This window comes from Rattus norvegicus, chromosome X, assembly GCF_036323735.1.
Source record: "Rattus norvegicus strain BN/NHsdMcwi chromosome X, GRCr8, whole genome shotgun sequence".
NCBI lineage: Eukaryota > Metazoa > Chordata > Mammalia > Rodentia > Muridae > Rattus > Rattus norvegicus.
Genome location: NC_086039.1, coordinates 113,431,187 through 113,444,888, shown reverse-complemented (window position 1 = coordinate 113,444,888; position 13,702 = coordinate 113,431,187). Strand labels below are relative to the sequence as shown.

The window sequence follows — 13,702 nt, the reverse complement described above, 5'->3', positions numbered from 1 at the left end:
CTCTATTCCTCTTGAGCTGCAAGCCCAAATAAACTCATTTCTATAAGTTTCCTTCCTCAAGATATTTGATCACAGTGACAGAAAGTCACCTAATACAAGGGGTCAGGAGACTTTTTGTCCAAAGATTAAGTTAATAAATATTTTTGGTTTACTTGGCTCTGCCAATGACAGCATGAAAGCAGTCATAGATAAGATATGAAAGAATGAGCAGGGTTGGATTATAGGAATTTTTAATTTATAATCCAAACTGCAGACTGAATTTGCCTCTTAGGTGAATTTGTTAGTTATTGGTGTAGACGAAAAACAATAGAAATGTACGCATAAGTAAATGTAAATATATTTGAGACCTGATCATGTTGCTACGGTGATGCCTACAGACCATCTCCTTAGCCACTATAAACCTTTGTTTTTGAACCTGCATAATAAGGACAATAGTAATAGATATCTAAATGGGTTATTGTGAAAATTAAAAGAAAATATGGCATAACTGAAAGAGCACATACAGAAAATTGTCAGTAAAACATGGTTGCTGTTATAATTATTAAGCAAGGCAGTGGGAGTTCTGATGGATAATACTGATTGTAAAGTTGAGAAGATCTAGCATCACCTAGAAGACAAACCTGAAGGCATGTCTCAGAGGTGTGCTCTGGACAGGCCTGAGAAAGATTGCTAAGATTAGGTTAATTGTGGTTAGAATATCTGTATTAGATGTATTCAGCAATATCTACAGGAGTGAGATACTTGTGGATAAAAACAAGGAAACATGCTAGCAGCAGCATTTATAAACCTCTGCTTACTAACTGGCAATGCCCTGGGATCAGGGGCCTCCAGCTTTTGCCGTCTTGCATTCCCATCGTGATAGACAGTGACTTTGACTTAGGAGCTGAAACGGAGCTTTTTGTCCTTGTGTTGCTTTTGTCATGTGTTTCTGTCACGACAATGTGTAAAATAACTAACCTGGAAAATATGTATCATGAAATGGTACTGTTTTTGAGATAAACCTGTCTATGTGCTATGGGGCCTTAAGAACTGGTTTATTATAGGAATATGAAAATATTTGGAACTTGGGGCTAGAAAAGTCCTTGAGTGCTGTAAGTAGAGATAAATTGGGCAGTTTTGATGAGATCTTGGAAGAGCAGAATGCTGAGAGATACATGGAAAGTAGAGGTCTGGCTAATGAGGTTTTAAGGGGGGAACAAATACTCTATCAAGAATCAGCTAACTGTACTTTCGTGGGCATTTTTTCCAACCAGCAGCCATCAGCATCAACACAGACTCCTATTCTGAAATGATTGAATTGAGAGGGTATTACCTTTATATTAAATAAAGTTGAATTCAAAGCATGTAAAGGGGAATATGATTTCAATGGCAGAAATGTAACTCTATGGTCTCCATTGTATCATTAGCTATCTATTCCAAACGGAATGCAGGTGAATTTAATAAGGAATGAATGGATGTAAGAAACACTAAGAGAAGCATGGTACTTGATAGTTGCTGTTAAACATGTGGTTAATATGCAAAAAGAACAAGTTTGTCTTCCCACAAATTCCCCTAAGAGTCAATTTGTTGGGTTGGATATTCCCCGGGGATGATACAATAAAGCACTTCTCAAGTGTCAATAGCTAACTGACATCTGAATTAATCAAGATGTATTTTAACCTTGAGCTTTATCTGATGAGGGTGTATGGCCACCATCAGAAGACAATAAACTTGTCCTCGTCTCCTGGCATGATTAAGTAACTGCAAACAGCATTGCTCACAAAGACTCAATAGCTTTAAGTGAAGAACTACGGAAGTATGGAGGCCTTTTGTTAGTTAGAAATTGTAGTTAGAATCCTGAATTAACAAACAAGCTCCTACCCAGTCAGATAATGTAGACGTGGTGTATTTTTAGAAGTGTCAAGTAATTTTCCCCCAACTCATTAGAAACACAAATGAAATTTCAGAGTCCTAGAAGGAGCTGATTTGTGCTGTGTTTCCTTTATAGACTGCTGTCTAGAAAATTAGTTTCAACTAGTTGCTATGTGGATACCAGTTATTAGAGTGGCTGCTGGGTATGGAGTATGTGGGAGGTGTAATTAAGTCAGCTAGGCTAATCAGAAGCGGCGTGACTTAAGCATATTTTCCTTCTGTCTCAAATAGCACAAAGCTGTAGCAACAGAAAGATATGCTTTGGGGATCATGATGTGGCTCAGTGGTAGAGTGCTCGGCTTGCATGTGTGAGCCCCTTGGCTAAATCTCAGCAGTAGGGGAAAAAAAAAGAACGAAAAGAGAAAGGAAAAGAGAAAGTAAAAGATATACTTTCATACATTTATCTCAGTAATGAACTACATCACCGGGGCAGATACGTGAGCTGCTCTAAATCTTTATTCATCATCTTTAAATTGAATTCATGACGCCCACTTCCTCAATACGCAGTGAGCATGACATTAGAAATGGATATTACATCTTTCAGTAATATGAGACTTAACTGAGGAACATTAACAAATCAAAGTTCTCGTTACAGTGTCTGGCATAAAGGAGGTGTTAGCCAACAATTATTTTCCCATTTCCTAAACAGCCACAGAGCCAGATTTTACAGCCAAGTGGATGAAAGACTACATAGTGAATAAAAAACAGCATTATATGAATCAAAGACTAGTTCTCTACTGTGTTACAGTGACAAGAATGGGATAGGTGACTATAGTCCTAACTGGCTTCTCACTGAGATGCCTAGATAGAATATCCAGAGTCATGTAATCTATGCGTTAAAAATCAATAATTAGAGAAAGAAACTCAAGGAAGCCGAATAATAAAAATCATTTATTAGGAAACAATACCACTAATGTATGGGTCCACAAACTGTAGTTGTGATCAAAGACTAGCCCACATGAGATGAGTACTAAAATACATTTGCCAAAATTCCTCTATTGACTCTACTAATTAGGCTAACTCATTTATGAAACATTTCCTTTGAAATGTGACACTGATTTTTGGAGCAGAAGGGCACTGAAGATCCATAAGACAAGATTTCATGGGAAGCATTTTTCTTTCTTCTGACCAAGTAGCATCTGAACCTTCATAAACAGATGTTAAAATCGGACATTGCAGAGGGCTCTTCATATGTAACATAAGCTCCCACACTCATCCTAAGTTTGTGGCAATTGACTTTGCCAACCTTCTGGCAGAAACGCTCTATATTCTAAATGCTGTGTTTTTCTTCAGAGTTCACCTCTGTGGTAATAAAACAGAGGTTATGAATGTCGGTATCCCAGTTGTCTAGAAAGGGTGGTTTATTACATCATCATGAATAAAAGCAGGAGAAGTAATACTGCTCTAGTATTTTGTAATTTGAACAAAATAGAGGTGATGAGGGTAAAGTCAATCATATGCTTCCCCCTCCCTACAGTGTTATTCAGTGGCTAGCATATACTTATGTCTTCATTGATGGGAGTATACTCAGATAGACAGAACTAGAATCCAGAAGTACCGAGAAAGGCAATTACTTACTGCAGGTTATGCATGGGGGCAGATTAGGAAGTCAAAACCTTAGGTATATGGGAATTTTATTACATCTCTAGATAGATAATAGAAATAAAGAGGGATGCCAGGTACTGTTGAGGAAAATGGTATATAGGGAGACCGATATTCAGCACACCCACTGTGATTCATACCATGGTACTGATTTTCCATGAGGATAATATTAGTTTTTCTCAGTGTACTCAGAGATGATTAGGATAGAAAGGCTGAATGCTAGTAGTTCCCCCTCAGGACACTTCTGTGTAAGCTAAGCAGCGATTCATTCATTTTCACTGAGAAGAAGCTGTCATGTAGGCTAGAGGTCTCATGTCACGTGACCGACAAAACCTTCTGAAACAAAATTTCAAGAGGAAAGCAAGTGCATTCAGATTACACAGAGACCAAAAAGTAAGAAAGTGAATGGGTTAATATCACAACAGCTGATAATACAAGTCCCATTTCAGGAGTGGCCTTCTATCACTGAGATTAAGGACATCAATGCTCTATGTTTCTTTCACTCCTTCTCTTTGTACACTCTGTACAAACCATTCTATTGTTAATTTTTCCCTCTGACTTATGATGAGGACATACCTTGCTGGGTAGCATCAATGATGTAACAAATTTATTTCCCTGATGTATTTTTGGTTAGACCAAGGGATGTCTAAAGTCTTTTAGACATACACCTTTGAGCATGTGAGATGTATTTTTTTCTGTCAATGGATTCTAATTAGCTTCCCTAAGTCCAATTTATTTTTAACTTTGGAGGAAAATCCTTTATAACTCTTACGCTTCCTCATCTGTCATTCCAGTTGACAGTCTGTAGTGCATGATGCCTCTATAACAAATGTTTTTAATGATAATAAGCTTGCTAGTCAGTAAGAAGTACAGAATTATTACAAATCTCAATTCTTTGCTCTGTCTACTTAATCGAATGACATCATGTAAAAGACATCATTTAGTGAGGATAATTCATTAAGAAACTTCCAGAAGTGAAAACTGAACTGAACTTCTTGACCCTGAATTGAGTACCTTCTCTTAGACATTGCAAAAATCCAAAGGTATTTTATATTTGCAGTAATTTTTTTGAAATGGAAATAAAGTTACACATCTTAAAAAGAGGACCAACCGTGATAACTAGCTGGTCTTACGTTAAGGAAGGTATGGTAATCAAGGTATGTACTGAATGTTCCTGTTGACATTCAAGACCATGTGTCGTGGTCAGTAAAAAACTGACTCAATGACCATGTGAGTCGGAAGCAGTGGTTCAGCCTTTTGGTTTTAGTTTCGCTAAAGACTAATTGATGTTAAATACTTTTTAAATGCACTGTTTAGCTATTCACATAGCACGTTGATGATTTTGAATTGGGAAGTCTTATTATTAAAGTGTTAAAACTTCTTTATATTCTAGATGCAAGTTTATTATCTATCTCACCATTAGCAAGTATTTTTTACCCACATGTAGCTTTTCACCCCTCCCTCCCCCCTCCCTCCCCCTCCCTCCCTCCCTCCTTTCCTTCCTTCCTTCATTCCTCCCTTCCTTCATTCCTTCCTTCAGTTCTTTATTTTATTCTGCCTTGCTGTGTCCTGAACTAGCTTTCTCCCAAACTTTCTATCAGGCTTAGCCTCCCAAGTACTTAAATTACAGTGTGTACCAATACCTTTTGTTTTCTTAATGTTTATGAAAATATTCTCCAGCTTTGTAAAGCATAATTTATCTTTTTTCTTTTATGGCTTGTGCTTTGGTTTCACACACACACACACACACACACACACACACACACACACACATATATATATATATATATATATATATGGTTTCACACACACACATATCTATATGTGATAAAAGGACATGAAATGTTTTTCATTTTAACTTTCATTGGATATTAATGATTCATTCTGAGGTGAGGTTTTCAAAAAGGTGTTAGTGCAATTATTTGTCTGAAAGATTTTTTTCTAATTGAGAAGTTGGGTGCTTGTATTAAAATTTGGTTGATATCAAACACAAGGCTAATTTCTTTTTTTCTTTTCTTTTATTGGATATTTTTATTTACATATCAAATATTATCCCCTTTCCCAGTTTCCCCTCCCGAAGTGCCCTATCCTATCCCCCTTCCCCCTGCTTCTATGAAGGTGCTCCCCCACCCACCTACTCATTCCCTCCTTCCTTTGTGCCCTAGCACTCCCCTACACTGGGTGATCGAACCTTCACAGGACCAAGGGCCTCTCCTCTGCTACATATGCAGCTAGAGCCATAGGTTCATACCTGTGTACTCTTAGGATGGTAGTTTAGTCCCTAGGAGCTCTGGGGTGTCTGGTTGGTTGATATTGTTGTTCTTCTTATGGGGTTGCAAACCCCTTCAGCTCCTTCGGTCCTTTTCTAACTCCTCCATTGGGGACCCTGTTCTCAGTCCAATGGTTGGCTGTGAGCATCCACCTCTGTATTTGTCAGGCTCTGGCAGAACAAGGCTAATTTCTATAAGTAAATCTGCTCCACTACTCCTAATGGCTAGGCTAGTGAAACTTGCATACTATTTTGATATACTGCATTTCTATTTAGATTTTATGAATAATCTGTCAAATTCTAGTAAAAAAGGGTCCTCACTTCTAATCTGTGAGTATGAATTGCCTCTTTGTTCATGGGAATGTTCTATAATTACTTTTAACAAGGTTTTGTGTTTTTCATTATACAAGTTCTTAAGTTCTTTCTCTTAATTTGTGGTCACATACCTGAATCTGTTTCGCTTCTATGAATTGGTTTTGCTACATTTAAATTTAGGAATTTTTGTTGCTAGTTGACACAAATATGATTACGTTTTCTATATTGATCTTTTGTCCTGTGACTTTACAAGTTTTCTAGTACTTTTTGCATTTGGGTCTTATTTGCATGTTCTTTAAGAATCTCTATACTGAAGATGACATCACCTACAATTAAAGATGCATTTATTTTTTCATCTACCACCCCCAAGAAAATAAAAAAAGATAAAAAATAACATGACTACAAGTCATTTGGATTAGTCCTTTATTATAGAATTAGAAGAGATGGATGAGGATTCTTTCTGAAAATCCTAGACTCACTCAACATTCAAATAAATCCACTTGGTAAAGTTTCTCGTACAATCCCAGTAATGCAGTGGGGATTTCTTAGCACAGTCGGGACATGTGCATTCACATCTCATTATGGTCGTTTATGAAGTACTGTGAATACATAGCAAGCTACTGACAAAGGAACAAACTGCTTGTGAATGTAAGTATGGATCGGCACAGTGGTTAGTGAGGCACTGATGGATGAAGAGATATTTCTTGGTGCTATAAGAGAAGAACAGTAGAGTCCCATCTGGGATTAAGTATTGAAAGCGAAGCACAATTCTCAGGGAACAAGACCAAAGTGCAGTGGCACTTCATGTTCTGAGTGGCTATTAAGGACTATGCAATGACTGATTTCAGGAAATCCATTATGGGGAAATACACCAGCACCAAGAAGCAGTGAACAAAGAACTGGTAATTACCAACAAATACTGAGCAACAGGAGTTGTTAACATTTCTAAGAAGTTGTGCTTTTCTAGCACATCATTCCTTTTTTTTTTTTTGCAGAAGCATCACCTACATCATCTATTTATACATAGAGCTGATGTGTGCCAAGAGTACAAGACAAGCAAAAGAACACCCCAGTTCTTGAGATTTTGTGCACAGATGGTGTTAATGTCTATGCACACGAGTTTTTAGATGAGTTGGTTCTGAAAGTTCTATGTCATCCCATTGCTTCCCAAGGTCCTCAATTAGATAACAATAGCCAAAGGTGGTCCAGAGGAGTATAGTTTGGTAGCAACTGGCAGTGATTATTAAGTGGTGAGGCCTAGGAAGTCACCAACTATGGCAGGCTGGAAAGCCAGTCCTTAGTTCAGATTTGTCTCTGTTCGGGCAGCAAGAACATGCTGCTGTTACAGTAACTATGATAGATACTTCAAACAAATGTCTTTAAATACCTTACTTGGTCATTTATCTTAAACCATTAGACTTAGCCATATATACATCCAAATCTAAAATAGGAACATTAGTGTAGATATGACTAAACTTGGATTGGCAGGCTCAAAGTATGTTAACTGCCAGAGAGGACATTTGTCAAAGAAAGTTGCCAATAATTAATCAATATTCAGTTCCAATGACCATATAATTTGGTTTAGCAATAGCCGAGAAGTTCAGCATGTTGAGTAAGCAGGAGTCTTCTGATGGCAACAAAATATATAGCTGTATAAAAGGTGTCAGAGATTTCATTCCAGGATGATTGGCATGTGTTGGCACTAGAGTCTAATTAATAGCTAGAAGAGAATACAGATTCTGGTCCCTCGATGACAAGGATATTGTTGGACATGGTGATGCCACTGTGATTGCAAACAAAAGACCTGAACAAACAAGTCACTAAGAAGTAGATTAATAAAAAGGAGGATAAAAGCTTTGGGCTCAGTCCTAGGCACATCAGCTATGGGATTTGGTCCAATAGAATCAACCACGATGATTGCATCCTTTGGTAGGGATGTGAATCTCAGTACATCTTAAGGGATTTTTGTTTGGTTGATTTTTTTTTTAGCTCAGACTGTAGAGAGTCGCGTCTGCAAACTTTTAGAACTCTTAAAGTGATTGGTCCCAACTAATGAAGTTTCTGGTAATTATCTTCATCATTGTTAGAATAAGTTTAGGGAGAGGCTACCTTTCAACCAACAAGGTCTGCTTATTCAAATTCCTGGGGATGTAAATGTTCTTGGCTGTTTTCCAATGTGATGCCACAGCAACTTTGTATTTTGAAGTTTGTAAAAGTTTATAAATCACTAAGGCCAATGGTGAAAGGGTATGTATTTACAAAGTGATTTCTTATCCTCCTCTTACTAGTAAGCTAGCTACATTTTTTTCCTTGCTGGAGTTCTAGAACGTTTAGCAAGGCAATCTCTTGTGAAGTGACCAGCCTGATTACAGTAGAGACATAACTGAGTTTCTTGCTGGCGGGCTCTTTTGGCCGGAGTTACAGGCAGGTGGGCTCCCTGCATTGGTTTAAGCCCATCCTTTGGTAGTGGCCGTATGGGGCTGAGAAAGGACTGGCTACAATTTGGGGAAGCAACCATTGGAACATGACTTTCTGACTGTAGGAGTTCTGGCCTGTCTTTGTGTTTTTTGTCCAGCTGAATGCATTGAGTGATCAAATCTGGTAGGTTGTCCATTATATCTGTGATTTCTTCATCATGAGTAGAGTCAGCTTGGAGCTGGTCTCTCTGATCGGTCTCACTATAACTCAAATTTGGAGCATGAACTTGGGAAGTAGTAGCATCCTGCGGAGAGATGTCACCTTTGTCAACCATAGCATTCATTGGAGGAGTTGTTTCTTGTATCATTGGTTCACCAAATGACTTCTGGAACTCAAGAACAAAGTTCTCATATTGTTTCAGTAGATTTCTCTGTGAGGACTCAGATAGGACATCACAATTTTGCATCTGCTGTGACAGGTAGTCAAAAAAGTGCTTGACTCTGGCATCATCTGCAGGATTAGAAATGTCCAGAGTTGTCAAATAGGCAGTCACCTGAGCAAAAAATCCTCTGACACTGGCTGGGTTACCATGAAATTGAGGGAGATGGTCACCTGAGTAAGGCCCAGACATTACCGGGCTATTCAGGGGAGGTACAACTTGCCCCGTTAAAGGAGGTTTCTCATCAGCTGGATGTTGCACTTGTGGCTGCTGAATCAGATTGCCTCCTCTCAAAAAGGAAGTCTCTGCATTTAAGTTTGGTGGAGATTCTGTACACTTCTCCATTGTGTCTCTTGCACTTATGTAGAACTGAATAGAAATTCAGTGCCAGTTCCCAGGACCAAGGGACAGGCAGTGGTTTGGTTTGAGATCTGAAAGGACAGTGTTGTGCACAAGCAGAAAACACCTGTTCAACATCAATAAGAGTTGAGCTGAAGAGATGCCACCAAAATGTTATCTTCTATACATCACTGCTTCTTCACGGAAAATGTCAGTATATTACACATTCCGAAGACACACATCACCTTAGGATACATAGAAGAGAGGATATGAATTAAGAAAAAAAATATATATATAATAGACACAGTAATTTTCTCCTCCCCTTTCTTTTCAAATATAGATATTAAACTTCACACTACCCCATTATTCTAAAATGTCTTTTATAGTCACTGTCAAAGGATTTTTAGACTAGAGTCTAAAATAATCTTGGTGACCATCCAAACTAACAAGATTTATAATTTCACAGATTAAAAATAGAGACTCAGAGAAACAAAAATGTTTGTCCAAGGTCACCTAGCTCATTCATATCAGATTTATGATGCTGGTCATAGAAGTAATCTGAAGCAGCACTTCTCCCAGCTAATCATATTCTACTTGAGTGTCAGGATATTTCATGCTCCTGACCACTCAAAACCTGATCTGGGAACAAGAGCACGGATCTTACCAGAGGTGTTTTTAAGAATAGAGAAAACAGAGTTCCAGCAAGGATCCATTGAATAACTTTTCATCCTTTGCCAACATTTCCAATGTGATTGGAAAGTGTATTGTAGTTTGAGAATTATCTAGTCTAAATTGGAAAAATCACTGACTGTAGTTCATACTCACCACCTTAACCCTTCATTGCTACCTGATATCTGCATGCAGTGTTGTTAAGTTATTTTTTCTACCACATCCTTGTCAAGGGTCATATCTATGTTGCCATGGAAATAATTAAGACATCACAAGGAAGATGAACACCTAAGATTGAAAACTTCACAAATAAGAACTGAATGTTCTTAAAAGTGTAAAGATAAAAATGTTCAACACTCCTCCAAGCATTGATAATAAGAAGGTAACCAATAAAAATTGAAAATAATTCACAAACCTGGGACATATCAGTTTGTTTGAACTACTCTTATTTCAGTTCTTTGAACTACCCTTCCTTGTGAAAGACACCATTTAAATGGGCTTCAATGAGCTACCAGTGTTCAAAAACATGTTACCACTGATTCCTTCAAAATATAAGTCTCTCAATAGATAGGCCATGGACCTACAAATAAACCAAAAACTGTTTTTCTTCTATAAGTATATAAAAATAAAATAACTCTTTTTTTTTCTTTTCTTTTTTTCAGAGCTGGGGACCAAACCCAGGGACTTGCGCTTGCTAGGCAAGCGCTCTACCACTGAGCTAAATTCCCAACCCCATAAAATAACTCTTAATGACATTCTGCTTGCTGTATTCATAGATTAGTGTCTTGCTCAGCCATCATCAGAGAAACTTCTTCCTTCAGTGAATGGAAACTAATACAGATCTATAACTGGACAATGTGCAGAGAGTGAGAGACCTTGGGGCATCAGTCCTAAATGGGATGTCTTCATCAACCTCCACTTCACTTCAAGGAGCTATGGTAGAAGAGGAGACAAAACGAATGTAAGAGCCAGGGAGATGGTGGACATCAAGAAAACATTGTCTTTCACACACAACAGAATGGATGGACTCAGAGACTGATGGCTGCATGCACAGGGCCTGAACAAGTTCAAGTCAAATGGAGTCCCCGCATTGGGAGGGTAAAATGCAAAACAGCTACCATCCTTAACCAGAAAGCAATCTCTGACTGAAATTGACTTACAAGAAAAAATTCATTTTTACCAATAGAGTCTCACTGTGTTATCAACCACACCTAAGGGTTGGCACATGCCCAGCAGATTTGGTAAATAGGAAATGAACTCAGTGGCATACTTTTTATATTGTTTTGTCACAATTTGCTTTGTTTGGGGATTATTGTCTTACTGAGTTTTTGCAGGCATATGATTTCTGATTTTGTGCTTTTTGGTGTGTGTGTGTGTGTGTGTGTGTGTGTGTGTGTGTGTGTGTGTGTGTGTTTTGTGGATATGTATATGCATCAGTCTTCTACAGACAAAATAACCTGGGCCAAATTCTTGCTCAGAGAGAAGCTATAAAACTGAACAATTTTTTAAATCTATTTGAGCATTACTCTCCAAACATTAAAGTATTATTCATATACTATAAGCATAGCATTTCTCTCTGCATATAAATACATGCATTATATGTTAATATCTGCATGTACAGATATGTTTACATATAGGCATATGTTCATATATGTGAATCGATCACAGCATTTCTCCTAAGGCACAGCTCCTGTTGTATGCATTCCTGGGAGTAATGTATAGCCTTTGCCATAATTCAAAAATGAGTTTTAAGTTATAGTTTGTCTCTTGTCTTAATAGTTCTGAATGCTGTTAGGAGAGTATAATGTTTCTTATATGCACCAAGACTATTTTCACAGTAAAATAAACACGTATATTCATAAAAATAAATGCTTATAAAACCTACCTCATAGATTTTGATGGTTGCCTGAAATGAAAGTAGACTGGCACAGCTTCATGTTGGTGGCAAAGGCCCCATAAATGTTAGCAATAATTTCTCTAGGTCCATAGTTGTAGCATCTGTGTTTTATAATTCAAATTTCACCTTTTCAGATTCTTGAAAGGCAACACAGTGCATTACTGTTTATTATATAACATTTCCTTCAGTATCTGGGGAAACATCCCATAGTTAAGCCATTAAAATTTCAGCAGGAAAAATGTCTGAATATTCATACCCAATTGGTTATAGATGAAACTCATGTCAAATCAGGTCAAGTTTTGCTGCCAACTGGGTTTTAGCAACAAATTAATGAAAAAGTGACTTACATCTCATAGACTTCTTTGAATTCAGAATTGAGGTAAGAAGGGATTGTGGACCTCCAGTAAACTTATTTTTTAATTGGAAGGGTATGATTAGAACTTTTACTTTTATGTCTTTGCCTTTTGCCCTTTCTTTCTTCCCTCAGCAATTTCATATCTTTGTGAGAGCTTCTGATTCTATACAGAATTATGTATTCAAGGTGGCTAAGCATTTCATTTTCCTAATTATGTAGCAAGGGTGAAACACTTGCTAAAATTAAAAGCATTAGTCCACATGCAAATCATGCAATGCTACTGTTGTCAGTGGCAAATACTCAATCCTTCAGCAAAAATCTACCTGTTCATTTCATTTGGGTAATTACTTTTTCCAGAGGTCATTGGCCTTCTATGGGTTGACCACAGAAGATGCTATTGCAAAGACTGTGAGTCTGAAGGATCTATCCTTAAAGAGACAAAGCAGAAACAGAGCAGAAACTTCAAACACATAGGTTTTGGACTATCATACCCATGTGGCTGGACTAGATCATCTAGGAACTGCGTAGATATAAGCTTTTGCTTAATAAGTACATGTTTCAGCTCTGAAAACCGTAACAACAAATGTTTCTTTGTAAATTTTGTAAAGGAACCATTTTGTTCATAGTTACTTAGCTTAAAACAGTAGTTAATAGTTTTAGACACAAAACTCTTTGAGGCGACATTTGAAGAAATCTATTTGTGTGGATTGGTAGGTCTGGAATATCCACAAAAAGAACATGCCTTAAGAATTTGGTTTTCAGCATGGCTCAAAGATGGTGTTGGAACCCTTAAGAAGTAATGCTTGGTAAAAGGGCCCAGGTCATTTACCTAGATTTTCAAGGAGAAAACTGAGTTCTGTGTAGATTCTTTCTTTTCTCTCTTTCCTATCTAGACTCTATGAAAGTGTGCTTCTGCCCTGCCCCAAACTCCATATCAACAGGGCTAACTGATTACAGAGTAAAACCTCCAAAACAGTGAGCCAAAATGATTATTTTCTTCCTTAAGCTCAGGCCAGCAGTAATGTATTTTGTATATGAGAACTTGGTGACTTTATACTGTCTTATTTTTAAACTGTTTTATCTGTGATCATGAAACAAAGGAAAGCTAAAATTCTATCTTGAGCTTCAGAAGTTCTAAGGAATTTGATGTTCACAGGTACTAAGTTGAAGCATCAATCCCTCTCATAAGTGTGAGCAGAGGAGAATATGTCTGGACTTTCCTAGAGATATCAGTGTGTACTTACTTCTTAAATTCTTCTACCATTCAGAAGAATGACCTTGGACAAGCTATCTTTCTGTTTTAGGACCTGCATATCTTTATCTGTATTCTGAAGAGTATTGGGTCTCTTACATTTTAGCATAGTCCAGAAATTCTAACTCAAAAACTTAGTGAACATGGGCATACTTTTATAGGGATTTCAGTTAATGTTGATATATGTGGTTCTCAGATTTAATCATGGGAATATTGGAGAAAGACAATACATACAC

The 13,702-nt window shown here is 37.5% G+C and overlaps 1 protein-coding gene across 33 annotated transcripts in view; it reads right to left on the bottom strand.

The window, feature by feature from the left end:
- Positions 1-6,506: 6,506 nt before the first annotated feature.
- The window catches only part of Rtl4 (retrotransposon Gag like 4), a 410,686-nt gene continuing 403,490 nt past the window's right edge, over positions 6,507-13,702 (bottom strand). For 15 of the 33 annotated variants that reach the window (XM_063280474.1, XM_063280486.1, XM_063280485.1 and 12 more), the window contains 3 exons: positions 11,848-12,050; positions 10,838-10,895; positions 6,507-9,538 (listed from right to left, as the gene is read on the bottom strand). In XM_063280474.1, the coding sequence (XP_063136544.1) occupies positions 8,394-9,299 (906 nt within the window). In that variant the 5' untranslated portion in view covers positions 9,300-9,538; positions 10,838-10,895; positions 11,848-12,050 and the 3' untranslated portion in view covers positions 6,507-8,393. Of the gene's footprint in view, positions 10,896-11,847; positions 12,051-13,702 lie in introns of all 33 variants that reach the window. The other 18 variants (XM_063280489.1, XM_063280501.1, XM_063280498.1 and 15 more) reach the window with 6 other exon arrangements.